Source organism: Mixophyes fleayi, chromosome 3, assembly GCF_038048845.1.
Source record: "Mixophyes fleayi isolate aMixFle1 chromosome 3, aMixFle1.hap1, whole genome shotgun sequence".
NCBI classification, from domain to species: Eukaryota; Metazoa; Chordata; class Amphibia; order Anura; family Limnodynastidae; genus Mixophyes; species Mixophyes fleayi.
This window is the reverse complement of record NC_134404.1, coordinates 149809320-149834813: the sequence shown is the minus strand read 5'-3', so window position 1 is coordinate 149834813 and position 25494 is coordinate 149809320. Positions and strand designations below refer to the sequence as shown.

Genomic DNA, 25494 nt, shown 5'->3' with positions numbered 1-25494 from the left:
GTGTAGTATTTTATATCCGAGAGTAGTCTGTGTGCTTCCTGAATGTAATCTGATGTTCATAATTTCTACAGCTTCTCCCTTATCTGCTGGTTTAATGATGATATTGTTGTTAGATTGTAATGATTTTATAGCCTTCCTCTCCTCCACATTGAGACTGTGCGTCACTTTGTGGTGTTAGTCCAAAATCTCAGATTTTACTACTTTATTTCTGAAACAGTTTATATAGGGATATTCCCATAGTTTGGTTGCGTCTCGGCTGTGAGGTCCAGTTCGTCCTCTTTTTCTTTCAAGGATATTCTTGTTGCGTATCAGCTTGTGATGGGATATCTGTTTTGGCATAAAAGATTTCCTTTAGCCACAATCTTCGGAAGAATTCCTCCCCATCACTGCAAAACTGAGCCGTGTCGAGAGGTTTTGTGGGACAGAATGTAAGGCCTCTGGATAAAAACACTTTTCCACCACTGTGCTTGGCTCATACTGTGAGAGGTTCACAACAAACCATTTATTTATATAACGCCACTAATTCTACAGCGTTGTACAGAGAACTCACTCACATCAGTTCCTGCCCCATTGGGGCTTACAGTCTAATTTCCCTAACACACACACAGACTAGGGTCAATTTGTTAGCAGCCAAATAACCTACCAGTATGTTTCTGGAGTGTGGGAGGAAACCGGAGCACCCCGAGAAAACCCACGCAAACAGAGGGAGAACATACAAATTCCTCACAGATAAGGCCATGGTCGGGAATTGAACTCATGACCCCAGAGCTGTAAGGCAGAAGTGCTAACCACTTAGCCACCGTGCAACAGATGACGATGTATCCAAATTGTTATGTGAATTATGCTTTTTGTCTGGCACATTGAAACCAGCTTTCATCCTTAGTCTGTTGAGTTTCTTTTCCTTATTCATGATTAGGTGATGTTGCAATTTATTAAAGAAATCACATAGTACTTTGCTGGTTGGATATGACACAGGTCCCTGTATTGTGGTATTTAGGAAATAAATATTATCTTGGATAGTTCTCCTCTTGTTATAGAAGAGTCCAATAAGGTGATTTCGCAGTCGTTCAGATGATCTGTAGCAAAGTATTTGTGAGAAATTAGTATTGTAGCTGTGCCGAGTTGGATTCCTGTTTATGAGGCCTTTGGGAATAAGATTCTCCTCTTTGCATCTGGATAGGAAGAAGATGTCGCTGTTCAGTTGTGCCACTTTCTTCAGTAGGTTTTTAAGATCCATCTGTGTTCGGTACATTGGGGTATCTTCCATTATCAGAATGTGTAGCACAATAAAAAAAATTTTTTTTTACTGCAGTACCGTGTCAGCCCAAAAAAATCTACTTGATGTTGAATACTTTCGTGTCAAAAAAGACAAAAGTATTATAGGAGTGATATCTTTATTGGCTAACCAAAAGAAATGTTTATATTTGTTAGCTTTCAGAGCACAGATATTCTACATGTTTTAAGGCTAGCTAATTTACCCAAATAGATTCTCTACAAACACAAGCAACTACCTAATAAGCCAGTTACATAAACAAGAACTGGTGCTAAAAATTAGGTAATTGACACCTCGAAGAGAAATAAAAGAGCAAAAAGTTGTGATCGATAATGGAACAAATTAAATATATGTAATAAATATAGCACTCCAAGAAAAATCAAATCATGATTTTATTATCCATCATATAAACAAATATATTTTATGCTATTAGAGCAGAATTACAATGAAAACTGATTACGTATCATTGCAATGAATTTATGGATTATCAGTGAAACAGTGGTGGCATACAGTTTGTGGATTTTTGCGAATACCATTTTTGAAATTGTAAAGATATCACATTATTATATAGAAAATCATGTTTACATATATACACAAGTGTGAGAAGTTTTTATAGATTTTTCAGTTTTTATCATAAATACTGCTCTGATAGTATATACACACACAATATTTTTCCTCTTCAGACTCCAGGACACCCCAACAAACAAGATAATTCTTAATCAAGTGATCAAGAGCAGGAACAAAATTTGACACCGGTGGAAGATGTATACTGCGACTCCACCTTTTTTCATGATCTTTATTCTGTGACTTCAAAGCTGAGCAAGGGAGTGGTGAGTGTATTAAGGTCTTTTATTTGGTTATGTATGTGGGCTTACCTATGATTCCTGGGAAAGATCCGAAATGTCCCTGTGCCAATCCCTGTGGGCATGCACACTAAAATAGATAGCAAAAATTGGCCCATGGTGCCACCACTATCAGATAGTAAATGTAGGAAAAGCTGGTACTCTGTCTAAACAGAGGAAATTAAAAAGACACGCGCAGGCGCCACATTATCAGGTAGCGTGATCCGAGTGGAGGATGTCACTTCGGGGTCACTCACTTACATGGAGAGCTGGTAGTACTATCGCAGCTTGCATCGTTGAATACTCGTATATAGCTGGCAGTATGGATCTTGAACCAGACCCGAAAAAAGCCGAAAAACATGCGCTCTAATTAAGTCCCAGCTAGAGGTGTTTTGTTCACAAAGTTAAGATTAGTTTTATTATCTTCATGGCCTTCTCCCTATATCATAAGAAGAGATTCAAGCATGTCAAGGACCAGGTCTCAGACGTGTACAGAACTGGATATTTGTACAAGAACTTTCTTCATGTGGATCTCTAGATTTGTTTGGGGAAGACTCATCCGATATTGAAGAAGGGGAGCCCATTATATTAAACCCTGAAATTGTGGTTGTACTGATTAGACATCATAATATTATGGGAATACAGGACATGCCAATCGCAGCTACCTTTTGATAAGCAGCAAAACAAAGAGTTTATAATACACCGGGTCATTATAGAACATCTGGATAAGGAATGTGATCAACTGGAGAAATGCCAATCCAATTTTATAAGACATGATAACACATATTCAATACAAGAAACCGATACCACTAAGCGAGACATTAATTTGATGCTGTCGTAACTTGTTTTTCGGCAAAAACTGCTATCCCATTGGAAGATGGAGGTCTATTAAGAGACCCAATGGATAGGGAAATGGAGAAATGTTTTAAAAAGCTTCATATCTCCTCAGGAACAATAATTAAATCTGGCATGCCCCAGAGAAGGATTTGTTCTCTGGAGCACTCTGAATGTGGATGGATAATGTGGATGGATAATCTGTATAAGGCCATTCAAGAAAATGGAAGTAGGTAACACTTGCTGAAGAATATGGAAACTGTGAAATTAGGAACTGATTTCCACTAAGAGGCATCACCGGATATGATCATGCTTTTCCGCCAGAAGTGTAGCTTCAACAATGTGACTAGGAGAACCCTCTGGCTGTGAGTTATAAAAATCGATGTGCTTCGTTTTCAAGAGGATTTTCTTTTAGGTGACAAACTGGATAATAGGGTTGAGAAAGTCAGAAGGTAAATTACCTAATTTGCCACTGGACTTTAGAAGACGATATTCTGCTTCTTCTTCAAGACAACATTTTAAAGAGACTCAAACCCATCATCCTAGCAAACAGTATGCAAACAGTATGCTAGACAATATGTGGAAAATGAATCCAGACAACCTTTTCGTTCATTTAGAAGAAAGGAAGGGAGAAGACCAAGAAAATCACAATGGCTCCTGGCTAATACAACCTCCAGCAGACCTAATAGGGGGTAAGGCTGCAAGGAATGCGGTAGCCTAGTCACTCTCTACACAAGATCACTAGGTTGGGGATATTATAAAACAAAGTTTACAAGAAGTTTTAAGTGAAACACAGGAAAAATGTTTTTGGGAAATTATTCCCTGCTGGAATTATGCAGCAGTTTACAGACACTCATGGAGAAACCGGTAAACTCTCTAGAAGCCTCAGAGAGGCACCAGCTTCTACTCGGCAATCTGAGAAGCCTCAATTTGTTCATGATGACATTTTGGCATTGAGTTTATTCAATACACACACATACCAACTGCAACGCAACACCAACTCAGATTCCTCAACAGGACTTACCTCTATGCATCTCCCAGAACATTTACCAAGGTATTAGTGGCTATTATGGCTTCTCTCAGGAAATAAGAAATTGCAGTTTGGCTTTATCTGGATGATATTCTGATGATATGGCATTCAGAACACAGTGCCATAACCGAAGCACTGAAAGTAATCTGTTTTCCAAAATAATACAATTGGATCATAAATACAATCAAGAGTCTTGTGTCTTCGCAACAGCTGCAATGTCTGGGACTATAGACAGACACAGTGAAAGACAGAGCATCAGTGTCAGAGAAAAGATGTTTGAGAATTGAACACCTGATTTATCAAATTTAGTGTCAACAGCAATCTTCAATAAGGGATTGTCTCAGGCTTTTAGGTATGATTTCCTCAACCACGGAGATTATTCTATGGGTAAGGCAGCATAATCTTCAACTAGAGGTACTCGATCAGTGGGATCGCAGCCTAGAAACTCTGGATGAGACTATAAGACTTCCAAAGAGGACAAGGTAGTCTCTCGACTAGGGTCAGGATCCAGCATAATAGGAAAGGGGAGTATCCCTTTCAGAACCAGAATGGACTGTGTTAATGAGATTCACACTCCAAAGGTTGGGGCTTTCATCTGCACATCGAAGTATTGCTAAGGGCACAGCTTCAAAAGGAAAACTGCATGTAAAGATTCTGGAAGAAAGAGCAGTGTGGCATGCTATACAGCATTTTGTGCCTCAGTTGCAACATAAACATCTTTAGATCTTGTCAGACAAACTTACGGTAGTGGCGTTCATAAACAAGGAAACAAATCTTTGGTGACAGGGTTTTTAACAGTGGACAGTAAACAATCAGAGATCTCCGTCGGCTCTTCACGTAGAGGGCAAGAACAAGTTAGCACATTATCTCAGCCGGTAGATCCACCGAGGAGAGTAAGCATTACACACTGAGGAGTTTTAACAGTTGGTGGAAAGGTTTCGGGGCCCCTCAGATGGCGACAAGTCAAAACACCAAAACAGAGCAATTCTACTCCTGTCACAAAGACTCTAGAGCACAGTGAATAGGTGTTCTGACAAGCTCTTGTAACTTCAAACTGGGGTATGTTTACCTTTCTGACCCATTCTGGTCTCACCCGCAATGTTTTGCAGTAACATGGGAGATGCTCCTAGAACAACCTTGGACTCTACCACTTCTTCTGCATCAAGGGCCTATTTTTCGAGTCCAGAGACTCTCTCCTTGATGGTGTGGAGATTGAGCATTTGTTGCTCAAGAGTATAGGAATCTCTGAAAGGTGATTAAGGTATTATTGCAAGAAAGAAAAATTATTCCACAGTGTATTACAGACTATAGAAAACTTTTAGAGTTTGGTGCAAATCCAGATTGATCAATCCAGTTGTGGCAAACATATCTCAGGTCCTGGATTTCCTTCAAGAAGTTATACAGAAGGGAATTACCCTTAGTACAATGATGGTACAGGTTTCGGCATTTATCGTATTCCTGAAGCCAAGATTGGTGTCAGATGATCTAGTGGGAAGAATTTGTCCAGTGGCTAAATTTGTCCTAGCATCAAATCATTTGTGGCACTTTGGGACATTAATCTTGTTTTGGAGGCTCTAGTTTCAGATTCGTTTGAACTCTTACATGAAGTTTCAATTAAATGGCTTACACTACCATTCTTAGAGGCAATTACATATGTTAGAACAATTGAATAACGTAATGTTTTATGGAGTAAGGAACCATTTTTTTTTTACATGTACACTGATAAAGCAGTGCAAAGAACAAACACTGCCTTATTGCCTAAGGTAGTTTTCACATTTCATATCAATCAAGAAATGAGAAAATATTACATATGCTAGACCAAAGGAATTCAGAAAATGAAGGTCCATGTCAAGGGAAAGCTCTATCTAAAGGCACTCTTGCACGATGGATTCGAGAAGTCATTTCAAAGACTTCAAAGAATAAAAAAGAAAAAATACACAAGCCGCATTCCAGAAGGGGGGGTGGCAACCTCCTGGGCACACAGAGCTCAGGCTTCAGTAAATGATCTATGCAAAGAAGAAGGTTGGGTATCGCTTCATACCTTCTTCAGACATTACCTTCTGGATGTTGTAGCTTCAACTGACACACAGTCTGGAAGGAAAATTCTTCAAACAGTTGATCAATAAAATATTTTATATGCATGGATTCATCAGTTTTTGCTTGATTTCTTGGACCCACCCTGTTTTATTTCTTGGGTACATTTCTTAAGGCTGCCATGGTGTCTGAGGAGGAAATAAGCAAATTATACTCACCAATAATTTAATTTCCTTGAAGTACTCCATGGCAGCCCCAAATTCCATGTATCTGTTTATTTATTTCAGAGACAGCTTGGGAAGTCACTCAAAGACAACAAAGTAGGAGTCGCACTACAGTGGTTGGTCAATGAATTGGGAATTTTTGAACTTTTGGGGTTTTTTTTTTATATTTGTATATCAAAAATAGTGAATATATAGTAAATATGTTCTGATTTAGTCTATGATGTGAACATACAAAATAATAGTTTAATTTAGGCAGTTTGTTGCCATATTGTTTTACTGGGTAGCAGCACAAAATGGTTAAATCACTTTCCCAACGCAAAAGCAGTCATAAAACTACGCGAAGACAGGACAAACTACTCAAGAAAATTGCAACAGAGAACCGAAAATTGCCAGGAAAACATCTGATGATAAAGTGGAAGGAAGCAGGAGCTAACGGTTCTTTGAAAACTGTATGGAGGTACCTTACAGAGTTTGGGTTTAGAGCTTGTCGATCAGTCAAGTAACCGAAGCGGACACCAGCTATGAGGAAAAACCGCCTAGCATGAGCCAATAAATTAAAAAATAAGGGTTTATATCAAGTATAAAATATGTATATTTGCCATTATTTTATCAAAATTTTACAATAAACTACAAAATTCCTGATTCGCTGTCCAACCACTGTATAAACCTTCTGGGGATATGAACTTTTGTTGCTGTCTTTACTTAGCCAATTAAGGATTAACCTATTCATTAAGGCTGCTGTAGAGTACCTCAAGGAAATTGTTTTCACGATGCAATATTTAATTTATTACATATATTATTTTGTTCCATTATCAAACAGAAATGTTTCAGTGCTCCTTTTTTCCCCTTTCTAAATTACCTTTACTCACTCTAGGAGCATGTTTGAGCTTTTATTTGTTGATTGTAAATGAAAGACAAGGTCCACTCACTGCAATAATGAAACATTAACACCCAACTCGCAGAATGGTATTCGGTGTGATACTCTCTCTAGTGCCTGAATAATAGTACATTTACCACTTAACACGTCTGGTAAGAAAATCTGAAATCTCAGCAATGCTGGAACTGTTGTTGAGATAACAGCTACTGAGTGGTGGGGATTCTTGTCGTTAGTCTCCATTTTATCAGTTAAGTGAGGAATTTTCCACTTAAAAGTAACAGAAAATATGTTTTTGGTGTTGAAGAAGGTTGATAAAACGTTAAATTTCCCTTTATTTGTCTACATAGCAATAAATGAAAATATCACCTGTGCAGATTTTGCAATTCAAGTCAAAGAGATGATTTTTGTGCTGTGTTGTCGTGTCTGATGTTGTTTCAACAGGTGTATCTTTATCTTTTTGCAGTTCTTCCTCTTTTTCTAACGGTTTAACAACAACAACAGATTCCTGCAGAGAAGGTATAAATAAAGTATAAAAAAAACAAAAAAATAAAAATAAAAAAAAAACAACACAATATTTATTCTGTCAGTCATCATCACACAATCACATTCAAATCCATTACTAGGTGAAAATAGCAATAGGGCAAAACCCAGGTATCTGCCCAGGTGTCTTCACAGGCTGACACTGGTAAGTTTAGGAGTGCTACACATATAGGAAATAAAGGGACCTTGGAGTGGACATATTTTTAGTTTGATGACTCCCACAATTCCCATGGGCATAAGGGAAATTCAGTTAAAAAAGAAGTTACAAAAATTTTCTTTACATTTTATGAGGTGTGAGGAACAATTATTCAAAAACAACTGCTGCTGCTGGTGAGGAAATTGTTTGCGGCTCATGTAAGGCAGAGGCATTTATCAGCCACCAAAATTAAAGTGGCCATTGACGACTGGCATTTTTGTACAGTTGCTGGTGGTGTGCTACAGTTGGAATGATTAGATATAGTGGAAGGTGGAGACATGAAAGATGAACTAGTCATAATAAATATCTTGATAAATATCTGATGCTCGGCTGATGGCAACCATGACCGTTTAGCCGAATCCAACCTTCTTCTGGAGAAGGATTTCACTTTTGAGGTTACAAAAGGAAGAGCTCACCTTAGTTCATCTCCTTTACCTTTGTGGTCTGAAATGCCAGATCAGTATATGACAAACTTCATGGACATTTATTGTCTTGCTCCTTCAACCCAGCCCCCCTGTCCTAGCTGGAACCTAGATCCCATGTTCTAACACTGTCCCCCTTTCTGCTCTCTCCTTTGGCGGTCTATGCATCACACAGTCCCCGGCTCTGAGTGGCAGCGTAGGTATTCTTTTTATCTCCTAACCGCCCCTTCATTTGAGACTCACTCGGTAAATTTCTTCTATCCTTTCCACCTCTGGGTCGAAGTGATCATTTACAGGCTCATTTATAGGCCCTTTCAAGCACCTGCTATGAGCCTATAAATTGATTGTGCAACTTCCACTTCTGTATTGTTTGTTTGAGAGGCATGTTGGTATCAGTAGCTGATGGGGAGTGCTGCTGCTGTATTGCCATTTGGAGGTTTCTGGGGTACCTCCTGGTAAGTTAGCTCTCAATTTAAAAACACATATGTATGGCGCCCAAATTTTTGGGACTCTCACCGTTTAGTTTGGAGCACCCTATGAGCAAAAGCGCCGTGGAGTGGCGGGTGGCTTAACATACATTTGCAAATGTGTGCAACTGAGAAATTTGCATTTTTATTTACAGTACAAACGGCAGCTCCTTTGCTGAATTTTTAATCATTGCCAAGTTTAGGGGGTAGAGGTAATGGAAAACAAAGTGAGGGATAGTAGGTTAATGGTTAAGTGGTGAGTCAGAGAAAAAGGGTAAAATGAATATACAATGCATTTGAAAAGCGTATTTATCTTATTGTTCTTATATTAAAAAATGTTTTAGTATTAAATAGAAGGTGGCCAAGATTAAATAAAATACAATGGATTTTGGTTTATTAAAGTCTCTCAAAACTCAAACATTATTCTTTGCTTAATTGTGCCTAGCAAAGGAGAATACGGTTTTAGGTTCTCTCTCACAAGGATGATACAATCCCACATGCTATGTGCATTCTTAAAGCCTACTTCACACCCTTTAATGAAGAGAGTTCATATATAATGTAAGCTAATGGACCTGTAAACACACACATACTTTCTGCAAAGCACTTTCATTTGCATCAATTTCAACATTGCCTGCAGCATCCACACTTTGTACTTAGTACACTAACCTATAGGGAGGCGTTGACAACAAGCTTTCAATGGTCTGTTAAAAGCAAAACCAAAGTACAAGGTTTTATTACCACTTTTAACAGGCATTGTTAACACTCATGTGCACAAGGCCTCAAGACTGTAAGAAAACCTAGTATTTTGTATGTCTCCTCTTTGCATAATCTGTAATTTTTCTAGGTTATTCGGAAACCTTCCACAACCACAATTATGTTGAATCTCACTTTCTAACTATGTAAGAAATTGAACTAAACAGACCATTGTAAACATGAGGAAAGTACACATTGAAAACTCAAAATAGAAAATGTTAATTGATTACCTCAGTGTCCATGGCTTCTGGTTCTTTCATAGGAGCATCACTTTCTATTTCAATTTCACCTTTATGTGTAATTTTAGTGATTGGTCGTCGTTCAACTTCACGCTGTTCTTTTTCAATCATCTCAATGGTCTATAGAGGTAAAAACAGAATGTGACTAAAGCTTGCAGCACGATGCAATGTCACCTGTAATATAACGCACTGGTTTCAGATTGCGGAGTAAAGCACCTAAACAAGTGTAAATAACAATTCCAAGCATGTTAAAAATTGAACAGATTATTATCATCTTGAAAAATGTAGTCACTTTTAACCGGTGTGTGTGGTCACCGTCTAACAGCTCTAACATGTCTCAGTAAGATGCACGTTTTTATCAAACTGGACAGTGATACTTTTGCTTTGACCGAGGAGCATGATGAATTAAAGTAATTTCTTTTAACTGTAAAAACAAATCTTTCATATAAATATGTGGATAAAAAGTGACCAGGAAGTTATATTGTCATAGGATATATATGCTTGATACAATACCGCGTGAAATAATGCATATATTTGACTTGTACTACATAGCATTACATCTAAAATAAGGGAATGTCAACTTAACATAACAGTAGCAATGTATTACATGTCTATTTTCCCTCTGTCTCCATGCTGCCAGCTCTCTAGAAGCCAACTCTTCTGGAGTCATCTTAATGAGGTGTTCAGGAGTGATGTCCCCTCTCAATACTCTCTTATACAATACCTACAAAACAAAAATAAAACAGATTGTATTTGTGACTATTTAAATACATATCAGACACTTAGTAGGTTATATCAATAGGCAGATATAATTATTACAAACTTACATTGTTTTTAGGATCTTTCAGGTTAAACATTAAGCTTCTGTACTTATTTTTATATTTAGAATCTGTATCTCGATAGAATGAAAATAATTCCTTTTCAATCTTAGTTGATACTTTTGTAGCTCTTTCTGCAGGAATCTTTGAAGTTGATTCCGAAAGCCTGATAAAAAAAAAAAAAAAAAAAAATCTTTAGAAGTTTCCTAGAGATATGAATTACAAGTGTCTTGGAACATAAAAATTCAAAATACCTGCAAGATGAACAGTATTTTGAGCACTATTAGCTTGATAAATTGCATAATGTAGATTATATAGAGAAATGTTGAACAATTATTCCTGTTGTGAACTATTATCGGATGCAACTGGCTCGTAGAGGTTAATTTAGGCAAGTCTTCTTGAACAAGTCTAGGCACTGTAGTTTCCAGATTATAGGGACAGGTATATAGTAAGTGCCTCTTCTCTCTGCAGTATATGTACAGTCCCTGGTACGCCTACAAGCTCTTTCCTCTGGTGTGAGATGGAAAGCACCCAGCTGCATGGGTTACTGTGATGGGAGGTTTATATACTTGAGAAGCGAGTGTATTTTTTGCCTTCTGTGTCGGATAGGAGTGTCAATTAAATAGTGAGATGCACGACATCCTTCGGGGGCTCAGGAGTCAAATAATTGAGTAAGGCATCTTAACTGCATCTAAAATTCCAGGATCTGTATGGATGGCAAATGGCCTGATCATTCCAACAAGACATAATTACCCACAAGGGAATTTGGAAGAATTATTTTCTGTAGAACATCTCCACAGATCACATACAGCATGAAATGTAGATGCCTTCTAATCTTGTTCCTCATAAAGTAAGGCTATGGCCTGAAAAAAGCATCCAGAGAGCCTAGAGCTGTATTGTGGATTCACTAAAGCAAGGGCACTTGTAATTAGACCTCCATGTTTGCCCAACTATAATTCTGTGAACCACTCTTGAATGCAATTGCAGCATAACTGTAAGGAATACTAGGCCATTAACTGTAGTTTAGCACTGTAGGATATCGTACCTATGAAGCATATAACTATACTCAGACAGGTAGTAGACCACACTTCCAGGTTTATAAGGGCACATAATTCAGATGCCCTCACTGACTTTGATAGTTTGCATTGCAGATGAGAACTTAACACAAGCTTTCCGCCCATGTGAATGGAGGCTGTATGTCAGGTGGTGCCAGAATGGACGCTCAAACGTTGTGTGTAGATACAAAAGGACAAAGAGACACACTCTGCGCATGAACACCCCAAGCAGAAGGGACTTACAGTGAGCCTGCCCAGTAACAGCAAGGCCTATCACTGCTTAGTTAAGTTGGTGAAAAGACATCAATACAGTTGCTGACTATGTGAATAACTACCATTGTTCTCCCCAGAAAATTTTGACAGCCGGATGGCATTAAGAAGTAGTCGGATGAGGGCAGTGTAATACTTTGCAATAATATTGAAAAATATTGGAGGTTATTGCCCACACCTGCCAGGACTGGTCTAACACACACCGATGGCTGTAGTGCTCACATAGTGCCTGTTCAAACAGGAGAAACAATGATTTATTCTATTATAATAGGACTCTGTTGGGCTTCAAGAGCCAGATGGCAGGTAAAAACAGCCAGATAGAGCCCCCGGGAAATAGGTGCTGGGAAGAACACTGACCTCTAAAACTCTTGTGTGCTACTTTCTGAATGAAATCTGTGTGTATATTGCCCTAACATGCAAAAACAATATTTTGTTATGGGATAGGATATTTATGCGAGCCTCAAGTTTAGGAGATTGCTGGGGTCACACTGTACAAAAGCATTTATAGACACAAAATAAAAATAAGACCAGTTTTTTGGGGGTTTTTTTTAGGAGAAAAGTGCAATTTTTGTAATTAAGTGGATGGTCCAAAAGGGACAGTAAGAAGGACTTTAAAGGGAAGTTTTTCTTTTTCTAGGCATAGATGTACCTAGCTGGGACCAAAATCCTGCAAATGGTTTTGCAAAACGTTTACACTGAGGCACTTCATATAAGTGGACGTCTACAAAACATATGTGCAAGCCAGTCAAATATATACATATTTCTATTCTCACTATATACTACTCTTGCTGCAATGGACTTCAACAATTTTTCATAGTTTGAGGTGAACATATTTTGTGATTCATAAATTATGTATTCTTTGCAACATCATAAGACGCACACACACACATACTTGATTTAGAGCTTATACCAACTGGTATTATTTGCATGAATATTACTAATGTTTTTACATTATGCATGTGATCAGGTCTAAGACAAGAAGTCATTGTTTCTAAGGTGACTACGACCACACATTTCAGATGTATTTTTTGTTTTTACCGCAGATCAAAGTATTGGGAAAGCATACAGTGAGCTCCAAATGCTAGCAAAAGGCTAGTAAGAAAAAAAGACCAGTGGGAATTAGGCCTTCTTACCTTCGACAATACAGATACTGTATTAGAAGTCACCACTTGCCACTCAATATCTAACATTTCAACTTTACTATGTAAGCTTGTGTTTTTGCATATGTATTGTTTTTCTATACCACTGAGCTCATGTACATATTTATTGCAAAACAATGCCTTTTCTGTATACTTTAGACTTGCATACCTTTTTACCAGTATGTCTTTTAGAGACTGACGAACACTTTGTCGTATTTGGTCAACAGATGGTTTTGGTGTAGATGGGGACGAAGTAGGGACACTAGATGATGACCCCTTTTTTTCTGGTTTCTTTCTTTTAATCTCGAACTTTTCATTAACACCTGTATTTGAAAGTCAATGAAATATGTTAGGGAATGTAACACATCAAACAGAGCAGGTTTTACTCTCAATTCCCAAGTCAGTTTTTTTTTCACAGTTCTGAAGGTAATTTGCTATTTTGAATCTTCATTTAGAAAATTGGATTTTTAAACTAAAGGACATTGACAGTGAAATCCATGTAGACACATCACACCACGTTGGGGCTGACATCTTTGCTCATTTTTCCTTGCACCCCATAGATGTGCAAAGAAAAATTAGCAGAGATTCCTTACCATAATGGCTAGCAGATTCCTTGGCGTAATGGATAGCAATTTCGGCAGCAGGACTTGGTAGTGATGTCTGGCAGCATATCACTGCTAATTAAAACTCACCCTTTTACTGATAAAATGAGCCTGGCTGTAAGAGACCACAGTGAATCCAAAAAAAATGCTAAAAATATTTAAATCACAAAGTAGAATATATTTTACTGAAGATTAAGTGCAGGGGGAGGTTAGTATAAAAGTGCATTATGGGTCATTTTAACCACTAAAATTTAAATTAAGTTATGGAAGCTAACTGTTTTGCTGAAGTGGCATAGTAGCTAAATATATATGGGACAATATTATATCTAATGTAGAAGGGTATTTAGGAAAAATCAATAATAACAGGACACAGTTTAATTTGTGTTTTAAAAGTGCAATCTATAGTAGAAACAAAGTGTGATTCTGTAACATAAATCATTCTGCTTATTAGTAAGAAGACATTTTTCCTTAGGATTTTGAGTTAAGCTGTTATTAATGCGCTACATATTGCTAAATGTCATGTGATTACTATGTCAGCACAGTCCTATTACATAGGACGTAGTGAGCAGAGAGGTTTTAGACAGTTCATAGCATAAAACTACCAACGCCTCCCTCTGCCCTCACCACAGAGGAGCTTGGTGACTGACTGGCTTAGCCCAAGAGACCAGGATTCCTTATTAAGACCAAGCAGAATCCAAATGTTTCCAGGTAAGAAAGTTACAAAAAATCTATATGTGGCATTGCAGCTTTAATAAAATGTCATGTAATTGAGCAAAAACAAAAATGATGAAATTTGGAAAGGATATATTTATTCAGGTCAAATTAGCATGAAACACACCCATTCTTAAAAAAATATTGTTAAAAGTACCACTAATTCCAAAATCCAAAATTCACAAATATTTTTTCAGCAGCTTAACAGAAAGGAAGATATTTTAAACAAAGATAGAAATAATTTCCTACATAAAGCAGAGCACGCATACAGTTGTAGTATTAAGCTTTTAATAATAATAGAAATAATAATAATATAATAGACAACAAACAAACTTGAAGTCCTAGTTCAGAATGTCATTGCAATAAAAAAGTCACTATTTAATAACCAATCCTAGACAAAAAAAGAGCAGGTTATACTGCCGATAATTTATTTTCCTCAGAAAACTCCATATCAGTTATAATTCTGGGTAGATTCCCTTGCTTGTTTAGGTAGAGACAAGCTAAAAGAAAAACACAACCTGGATGTTATATAAGGCAGCTCCCATTCTTCTCCTATGTCTTTGAGCATGGGTGGTAAATTGGGTCGGCATAGAGCTTTTCGAGGAAAAAGGAATTATTGGTTAGTATGATCTGCTCCTTTTCTCTTCAACCATTCAAGACAGATATAACTCTGGGATGTAGCAAAACAATACAGTAGGGAGGACCACAGAAGAAAAACAAAAAAACAGCCATATATGCTACAAATGAAAATTTGCATTTTCTTGCTGAATTGAGAACATGACTCCCAAACTGAGAATCCGAGGCAGATAAGATATTCAGATGATAATGACTAAGGAAAGGATGAATAGACGACCATCCAGCTGCTTTGCCAAGTTCCACTGAAGAAGCCTGGTTTTCTTGAACATGTTACCACTGGCCGTGTTGAGTGGGCACTCGGGATCTCTGGCACCAACGCAAAACATTCTTGTATGCCTGTATAATAACTTCTCTGATCCATCTGAAAATGGCATGTTTAGAAGGAGCATATTGTTTCCTAGGCCCAGCTCAAATCGCAAAGAGTTGCCCTTTCCAAATCTTTCTTTTATGGACAGATATGGAAATTGCTCTTTAAAGACCAGTGAATAGTTTTCTTTCCTTTTCATCGTTTGGCTGTGGACAGAAAGACTACAGTACAACCACCTGATTAATGTGGAATATAGAGATTACCTTAGGTAGAAATTCTGGATTGGATCTAAGCACCAGTTTATAAACATGTACAATGAGCAAAGGCTCCTTGTGCCACAATAAAGCAGACCTTTGCTTAAACCATCCTGAAGGATGTCAAGGATCTGTGGATTGGTTGGTGCTGCGGAATTGAATTTAGAGTCACAACAAGTGATACATTTTTTCAAATCCTGTAATAGATATCTGAAGAATTCTTCTTGCCTCTAACAGTATGTTGATTACATCTTCTGAAACTCCCTCTTTTCCCGAGAGGCTTGCACGCAATCTCCATGCCATCAAAGTTAGCCCCTCTGCACTTGGATGAAGAACTGGACCTTGATGCAGTAGATCTGACCGAAGAAGCTGTTCCTTGAGCTTCTCCCAGGCAACAGGAAACCATGGGCAGTGAGGGCATTGTCATTTATGCTTATTACCATGATGCCCTTTTGAGGAAGCCCAAATGATTTGATCAATAAATCTACTAAAACAGCCAGATTGCTCGGTACATGCAATAGAAAGAGTGACTTTAGGTTTCTCTCCACCCACAGAAAAATCTGTTACTTCCACCAAAGTCCAGGTTCCAGTACCTGCTTAACGATTTATGAAGGCTACTTCTGTCCTGTTGTCTGAAAATATTCTGTGACACTTCACTGAAGATGAAAATAGTGAATTACTTTCCATACTGCTCTCATTCCCAAACATTCATGTGAAGACTCTTTCATTGTGTGACCATGTCCCTTGCACTACTTCTCCCTGAAGGTGGGCTCCCCAGTCTGCGAAACTAGCTTCTGTTGCGAATATAATCCACTCTGGCTCTAAAAATGGCTTTCCTTTTGTCCTTCTTTTTGGGCTTTGCCACTACATGGTGTCTTTTGACAGGGTGATGACATGATTCAGAGAAATCTGTGCCACTTTATTAGATGTTCCCACTGTAGATTTTGCATGATCCCTATGGTGGACGAAAACATGCCAAATAGTTAAAGCCCCTTTCCTTCACAATTCCTGATGATGTGTCCTGTAGCGGATATGCCTGAGAGAGGATCTTGACACATCTCTTTGGGAATAAATATACTTTGCCCTCTATAGTGTCTATCTCGACCCCAGTAACTTTATTTGTTAAGGGATGAGATGATTTTTTGAATTGTTCACAATCCAAAACATATTGCAGAAATTCTATAAACCGAGACATTGTGCACTTGACAATGTGCTCTGAACACCCCACTACAAGAATAAGATAAGGCCATATCTTGTTTCCTCAATTTCACCATCAAAAGGGACTAGCACCTTGTTAAAAATAATTGGATGTGGTGACGAGCCTAGAAAGAATACTTAGGCCTCCTTTCTTTTTCAAACAGTTTGATTTACTCCCAAAGGACTTCTGTATAACAATGTCCAATTTGTCTCCAAAAAGCAGAAATCTTTCAAATGGGAGATTGCAATCAGAGGGCTCTCCTGATCACTGCTCCTGAGGTCAATGTCCTGGCTGAAAAAAGCAATAGTACCTAAAAATTCTTCACACAAAAACTGAATAACCATGCTTTTCAACATGTCTGTTAGCTTTCACTTGAAAATCTGTAAAAAGAGTGTCTCTCCCAATAATTTAAGTGTTCTTGCCACTGAATCCATAGTTACAGCAAATTTCAAAGTGGGTCCCTATAAAATATGAAGTTTCTTAAAACAACTCTATCTTGCAATGCATGGAATCCTTAAACAGGAATATGATTTCTGGATGACATACTGGCCATAGGTAGATCCACTTTTAGGACCATGCTGCACTTCTAATCCTCCTCATCATCATCATCATTTATATAGCGCCACTAATTCCGCAGCGCTGTACAGAGAACTCATTCACATCAGTCCCTGCCCCATTGGAGCTTACAGTCTAAATTCCCTAATATAGACACACACAGACAGAGAGGGGGACAGACAGACAGAGAGGGAGACAAGGGTCAATTTTGATGGCAGCCAATTAGCCTACCAGTATGTTTTTGGAGTGTGGGAGGAAACCGGAGCACCCGGAGGAAACCCACGCAAACACAGGGAGAACATACAAACTCCACACAGATAAGGCCATGGCCGGGAATTGAACTCATGACCCCAGCGCTGTGAGGCAGAAGTGCTAACCACTAGGCCACTGTGCTGCCCAAATGTCCTGGCTGAAAAAAGCAATAGTACCTAAAAATTCTTCACACAAAAACTGAATAACCATGCTTTTCCTTCATCCCTGAATGGATACATATGCTCTAACCTCTTCAAATTAGAGTGGCACCCGAGTCCATTATTTAAATATCAGCTTCTTCACCACATGATGTACAGAGGAAAAAAAACTACACTTTCCTCCCCCAAGTTTATGTTATGAGACTTTGGAATCCTGTTTGATAGATTTGAAAATATGCTTAAGCAGAACCGTCCAAATCGCTGAGTAATCCCATTCTGCCAGGTCCAGAAAACATGTCCAAGATCCAGGAAAAAACGTTTCGCAAAGGCAAAAATCATTAAGAGCAGTTGAGAGTCTCCCAAAAAAACGGATTAAAATCGGTTACATTATATCTGCTCCAGGAGGTAGCAGACTGGTGTCCCTGGGTAGCCAGTCTGGTTCTATGCTTGCAGCATGGAAGAAAAGCTACTACAGAAAATAACAAACCCCTACCTGCCCTACCTATCCTAACATTGCAGTCCCCCGGTGGGCCCTTCATGCCCCAATCAGACACTGAACCTGGGACTTGGCCTAAGCTGCTGCAAAATACATGGCAGTATCATAGAAACTGGGATATTGTATAGTCACTAGCTTGTTGCACCAGCATTCTGAACAAGGACTTCAGCTTTGTTGCATTTTAATATTAAATATTATTGAACATAGTTAATACTATAACTGGGTTTCATATTTGCTTGCTCATGTAATCTTTTGCAAGTATGCATATTTTTGTTAATACTGTAGGGGGTAAATATATTAAACAAATTTGCCTTTAAAGACACTGCCGTTTTAAATTTATTTGTCAAACTCGCCAAATATTGTTGAGTTGCAATAAGCGCTGTTAAATACATTTACCCCTAGGACTGGTACTTTTAGACCTCATATACACTGGATAAGACAACAGCATATTAACTCGTGGAAAAGGCCTTGCTAAACAAAACCACTGTACTCACTAAGAGCTGGGCAAACTGAATATAGTGTGAAATTAGTTTACTTAATCATTATTTGTCCTCAAGTGTTTTTGTGACCCAATAAAATATTGAATTTTGTTTTAGTATAGTGCAGTTCTCATTCTGTGGATTCATTCTGATCTGGGATGTTGATTACTTATGATGTAACAAAACACAAGGATCTGCACTAAAGACAGTTCCAACTTCTGCTTAGTGAGAATTTATATAAAACCTTTATTTACTGTATATCTCTCTTTTCCTCCACTAGGTGGTGTACACTTAAATATTTTTTCATAAGCACAAAAAGGAAGAACAAAGAATTTTGAAAAATGTGAGAAATACACTGCGGAGATACCACATGTTAAATAAGTCAGATATATGAGGTGACCCATCATCAATAAAGCCAATAATCATAGGAGGAATGTATGAAAAGTTTAGTAAATATAGATCAAACGTGATAAATAAATATTGTACATTTCACATATTGACTGAGAATCAAAATTGTGATAAGATAAAGAAACTAGGGGATTACTCGAGTTAGGTTTTAATCATATGGTTTTCCTTGAGATACAGTTTCACAAGTGCACAATTTACTCATATTAAGATTTAAAAAGTTTATATTCTAGAAACGGTCAAAACAAAAGGATGACTTTTTTAATTGATGAAATAAAATGAGGGTTTAGTTAAATGGCTAGAATCCAGTTCTAAAAAGTGGCCCATAAAAAAACATTCTTCCTTTTCATGCAGATCACTTACAAGTGTCACATGATGTACTTTAATTAACAGACGCAACAATGATTTTATTTCGATCACTGTATTTTAATTCATAAGCACTTGTGAAATATAAATTTTCAGCTGTGGCCAGGTTTATCTTATTAATTTAAAGAACACTGCCTTACATTGCTTTAAACCATATGCAGTGTTAATATGAAAAAAAACTAACAAAAGATAGCAACAAATAACACAACAATAAGTACAGAATATATATATATATATATATATATATATATATATATATATATATATATATATATATATATATATATAGATATATATATAGATATATATATATTTATGCATACATACATACACACAGAAAAATCATTAAGAAGCACATAAAAAGTAGCTTAGCATTACTGGAATGTATAGAATACATTTATATTACCAGACTTTGTAGTCCTTTCATCGTGGGTTGAAGCAGTTGTTGTAGAATCCTTTGAAGACTTTTCATGTCTCTCCTCAGACACTTGGTGGATCACTGTAGCAGACTGCAAGCTCTTACGATTAGATCGATGTTTCTTAACATCTGAATCCTTGGTTTCTGGGACATGTCTACTATCAACAGAGTTCTAAAACCAGAAAGAACTTCAGGAATCAGTTTGTAAAACGTGTATGCTGTAATGTTGCATTAAGAAGTAGTCCCATCCCCAAAGCATACTTAAAAAAAAAAGAGGCAAAACTTCAGGTGGCTAACTTCAACATGTAAGGAACGAAAACTAAATTGGCATTATCATGGTTTTCTACATAAAACAAGTAGGACTGAATTTTCTTCAGCACCATAAGTATGCATTGGTTAAGTGAATCGAATTGACAAAGTAACCATCCCACATGCTCTTAGACTGGAAAATAGCAGTGTCAGATGGGCATATTAGAATGCAGCAGTTTTCTAGCTGGGAGGCCATGGCATCGTAAGCTATGAAATGCTCTGTCAGCTCATCACGAAAAGGTAAAACAATGCTCAAATCAATGGTTCTAAATTTCAAAATTTGCCAGAAATTCTTGAATCTTAAAACAATTATAAAAGAGATAAATACAAGAAAGTCAAACAGGTTTGACCATGATCAAGACAGCTCGCACACAGTCAAATTAAAGTTGATTAATCTTTTTATGCTATTTTTTTTAAAACTGGAATATTATAAATAGAAAGTGTGCTCTTCCTACATATTTGCAAGTCCACAGTGCACAATTAAAAAGCCGATTCTGCCCCTGGGCTTCCACCCTTTCACTGACTCACTGAATATCTAGGTGGTAGTCATGTTAACGGCTCTGATTATGCAGACGAGTACACCTACAAAAAAAAAAGAAAAAAAAAAAAAAAAAAAGGATCTCCACAATGCCTATAAAAAGAAAAAGCAGACTTACCATAAAATGACACTGCAAAGGCCCAACATGCTTCCGCTATATAGCGACTGCTGGAAATGACGGCACTTCTCATAGCGACAGTCATATTTCTGTATTTAAAGTGGCAACACCAGGATGACTTTTATTAGCTCATCTAAAGGTTAGGTTTATGGTTAGTGTATGTGTTACAATTACAAACATGATAAACACTTTTATATTACACACGCCGCCTCGAATTACAGCTTCAAATACAAAAATACCACTGTCGATATGGGAAGTTACGCAAATACAAACTGCCGTCATTTTCAGCAATCTTTATATAGCAGAAGCATGTGGGCCATCTACAGTGTCATTTTTATGGTAAGTCTGCTTTTTCTTTTTAAAGGCATTCTGTAAATCGGAATTTTTTTGTAGGTATACTCGATGTCGGCATAATCAGTGTTGTTTAATGATACTCAACCCCAATATATATTCGATATTTATATAAAAGAAAGTGCTAAAAAAGAAGAAAAACTTCCACAGATCAAGTATCTTCACAAGCGTTTAATAATAAGATAAAAATACACTAACTGAAACACAGGTTATAGCATGTAGTGGGTTAATCTTTGAACTTTTGCTTGCATACACATTTTTCTTTTTTATTGCCAAACTCAAGTTTGATTTATAAAACATGTTAACACTTTTTATTATTTTAAAATATTATCCAAAAGTGTTTATTAAAAACAAAAAAGAACAAAAATGATAGAACGATTCTAACGATTATACAGTGAGTGTACCGTGAACATGTTCAAGTTTCGAACCTGTTCAAAATTTCCAAGCATCTCTAAGGAAAGGGGAGAGTTATTTGTGGCAATCCTTAGCTGGTTGTTATCAAACCACTGCATGCAAAATTTTGACAATGGAATCGTGTGAAAGGAGAACAATATTACCCATTCACTTTAATTATATGCTAAGTGTATCAACCTTTGGAATACCAGAGTTTATTGTTAAGAAAATGGCTGCGTTCGGATATTGCTTCACAGTCCATACATGAGCCTTAGCTATACATAGATTTAATAAGGAAACATGCTTGATGTGTAAACTTTACTTCAGATAGATACACATGATAACATAATTTTCCAACATAAGCTTGACTAGAGCCTCACATCACTGTGTGTTGTTGTAGGACCCTGCTCCTTCTACCATCCAATTCAGTGTCTGTGGCTTAACGCTTGTCTCCATTCCCTACCCCACACCATGATACTGAGCTCTTTCTCACTTAAGTCCACTAGTGGACAGGTCGCTGCCTCCCATTACATTTCATCCTGAATTACCCTGTACTGCTGTGAACAGTCCGATCTCATACATAGGTTTAGTTTTCCATCACAACTCAGACTGGAGGCATAGGCACAAGCAGGATATGAATAGTAAATACAAAAAAAATTTTAATCCTAATAAAAAAAATCCTTCAAGATATGGTTATGATTTTAAATATAGAATATCCTCCATATCTTAGAATAAAACATGGAACAGAGTGGGAAATATTGAAAGACTATTTAAAAATCTAATTTCTTGTTTTAATTTTACTTTAGAGTTCTTATTTTATACAATTGCCACACCCCAATCAGGTTTGGGAGTCTTGTTAATTGAAAAGTTTCATCCCCTGGTAACACAGCCAAACAGTGTACCTAAATTGTTTCTACAAGAGCTGCAGTGATGCTGGTGTGCAGGACATAAAGGGGAACAACGTATTTAGGTCACCAATAAAATGCATTAATCCGGCTATTTTAGAGAGAGTTCACAACTATGCACTTCACAATCCTAGTTAAATATGAACTTTTCCATGAAACTATGGAGGTTTAACAGGCTGCCTGAAATTGTGAACTTTTCAATCCATCCCCCTTAAATTCCAACCAGGTTGCCATGGTGCTGTGGGAAAAGAGGAAAAAATTACTAGGGGCTCATCCCTGGGTTTCCAAAAAGGTATAGGACAGATATATAATAAACAAAGCCTTTGCCTGTGAAAGTTCTTCCTTGTCTCACCTGGTCCGCTGTGACCGTGTAATGTAATCACTAACCCTCTCTCTGTGCTTTGGAAGGACTCTTCCATTCCCCATATTGTGCAGAGTTGAGTAAGAGCATACTTGCTTACTCACCCGGAATGCCCATGAAATGGCAAAATTTTGGGGGAGACCTCCGGGACCCATGAGAGAGCAAAGTCCCCTCTCAGATCCAAATAACTTCCTTGTGCTTAATGACATGATTTGCTACGTATTGCATCATCATGGTCCCGCCACCCAGCTGCATGTTGACATAAATTGCGGCATTGTACAGTCGGGGACAGGGCCATGAGGATGCGTATCACGTTGTCAAGCACACCAGAAAAGTTGGCAAGTATGGGTAGGAGTATAAATAAACCAATTGGAGAAATGCTTTATAAAATTGTATGCGCTATATAAAAATAGTAAATAAATACATTTTAGCAAGAGAAAAAGCAAATAGCCAACAAGAAAATTTTAGCACATCCCTAGTGTGAACGTTTAAAACTAAACAAAGTCAAAATACACACGGACAGTACCTTTTTGGAAATCTTAACTTTGTGTTTTATGGTATCATCCACCGGTTTGGATTTTTCATGTGGTAAACTTGGGCATCCTGTCATCACTGGCTTATCAATTTCCATGGTTTTAATATCTTGCTGTATATCTATATTCTGGTTATCAGCAGAAACAATTGTCTCAGTAGAATCCATCTTTTCTTCTTCTGCACAACACTTAGCGCATATGTACTCTTTGTCATCCACTTCCATTTGCTGTGCTTGAGCAAGGCTTAAGCCAACACATTCTCCATGAAACCAATCGTCACACCTTCCACAACCCACCATAAACCTGATGAATGAAAGTAAATAATATTACAATATAAATTTGCTAATTACTTAATAGTGTTGTCCACTTTTGGATAACCCACCATCGTTAGTCCTGTTTCAAATGTTGCAAACAGGGGATGAAAGTTTATGTAAGTATGGATTTATGTATCTATATGTGTGTATATATATATATATATATATATATATATATATATATATATATATATATATATATATATATATATATATATATATTTTTACAAAAGCCCATATCACTTGAATTAAGACTCCATAAAGCAAAGGAAATTTTGTCAATCTATGAATATGCATCTCACTTGAACTGCTCTGCTGCAGAGCCATATTTCAAATCAACGACAGGCCCAACACATGGCTGACATGGATGACGCTACTGAAATCATAGAAATCTATCAAAGGTCGATTTTGATCAAAACTCCTATTTTTCAATGATTTAGATGTCGATTTGCAATCCGCTTAATAATTATATATAAATGAATAAAAACTGCTACATTTAAAATAAACCAATTTTGAATCGATTGGATAGTTTGGGAAATTAATTTATGATTTATGGCAATGTTTGGCAATTTTAACTTCTGAACAACATCACCCATTTATAGGTTTCTGCCTTAATCAATTTTGGCAATGAAACAGGAAACAGGAAGAGGCTGACAGCCAATTTAAAATGCAGACAACCCAAGGCATACATAGGACTAAAATAGTTTTTTTCTCTGGTTTTGTTTAAAAATATTGCCTTATTCTCATAGCAGCTGTCCGTCAAGCCTATTTAAGGCACATTTGGGTGTGGCTCACAAGCCAGCCCTTGCTAGATGTAAACCCCTATACCTGGGAGGTGAGTGCATCTGATTATAACTGCATTTTAATAGTGTTTAAAGAATATGTCAGTGTAGGACCCGCATACAATGAGGTGCCCTTGACGCTGGGATGCAGGCTTAAATGTTTTGAGCAAAATATGAACTAATACGTTATGTTTTCATTTTGCTAGATACACAGATTTGCAGTGTAAAGGATAAGCGCTGACAACTGTCTTTTTGTTTTGTATACATATATGGGCATTTATATTGCCACGCAGGTGGTACCATATACAATATGGGATATAACGAATGCAGGCTTATTGCCAAGCAGCTGGTACCATATAGAATGTGGGATATACAGAGCGCGGGCTTGTTTTTTCTCTGGTTTTGTTTAAAATAGTGGGCACCCCTTTACATTTCAGGAACATAAATATAATAGCAAAAGACAGTTGTTGACTGATATTCTAAAGCCACAAAAATAAACTGGGCAGAATACTGTAGGGAGGAACATATCTTTCTCGGATAAGTGATAGGACAATCTTCCAACACAAAAAATATTGCAGGTGAAGATATTGTGAAAAAAAGTTTAAAAGTAACAGAAGAACATAAAGAAGGAAGACAAATAGAGTTACCTACAATCAATGTAATGGGAGTATGGACATGAGAAATGCCCTGCAGAAATACATTAGACTTTATTTAACAGTGTCATGTAAAAAAAAAAAAAGTATATACAGCAAGCATTCTTGTTACCAGATGTTCTTACAATTGTCAAGGTGTGCTAATTTCAGCTGATAAAGAAAACCCTACACTCCCTCCCTCAAGACTTTGCCACCCCATAACCCACTTTTAATGGAATACCGGCACAAAGATCTGTGAAACCAGGAGCGTGATATCTGTAGGCGCGGGATTTTCTATAACTACTGCATTTAGCTTAAAAACAACATATTGTAGTATTTCTGAATATTAGCAGCAAGGTTAAAGGTTACAGCATATACATTTTTACATAATGTTGGTTGGTATGCACC

The 25494-nt window shown here is 37.3% G+C and overlaps 1 protein-coding gene across 1 annotated transcript in view; it reads right to left on the bottom strand.

Annotated features, from left to right (window-relative positions):
• The window catches only part of PHF3 (PHD finger protein 3), a 70083-nt gene that overhangs the window by 18952 nt on the left and 25637 nt on the right, over nucleotides 1-25494 (bottom strand). Inside the window, exons 5-11 of the mRNA XM_075202575.1 lie at nucleotides 23352-23661; nucleotides 19839-20022; nucleotides 13183-13336; nucleotides 10559-10715; nucleotides 10339-10455; nucleotides 9723-9851; nucleotides 7481-7619 (exon numbers count right to left, since the gene is read on the bottom strand). Of these exons, the coding sequence (XP_075058676.1) occupies nucleotides 7481-7619; nucleotides 9723-9851; nucleotides 10339-10455; nucleotides 10559-10715; nucleotides 13183-13336; nucleotides 19839-20022; nucleotides 23352-23661 (1190 nt within the window). The remainder of the gene's footprint in view (nucleotides 1-7480; nucleotides 7620-9722; nucleotides 9852-10338; nucleotides 10456-10558; nucleotides 10716-13182; nucleotides 13337-19838; nucleotides 20023-23351; nucleotides 23662-25494) is intronic.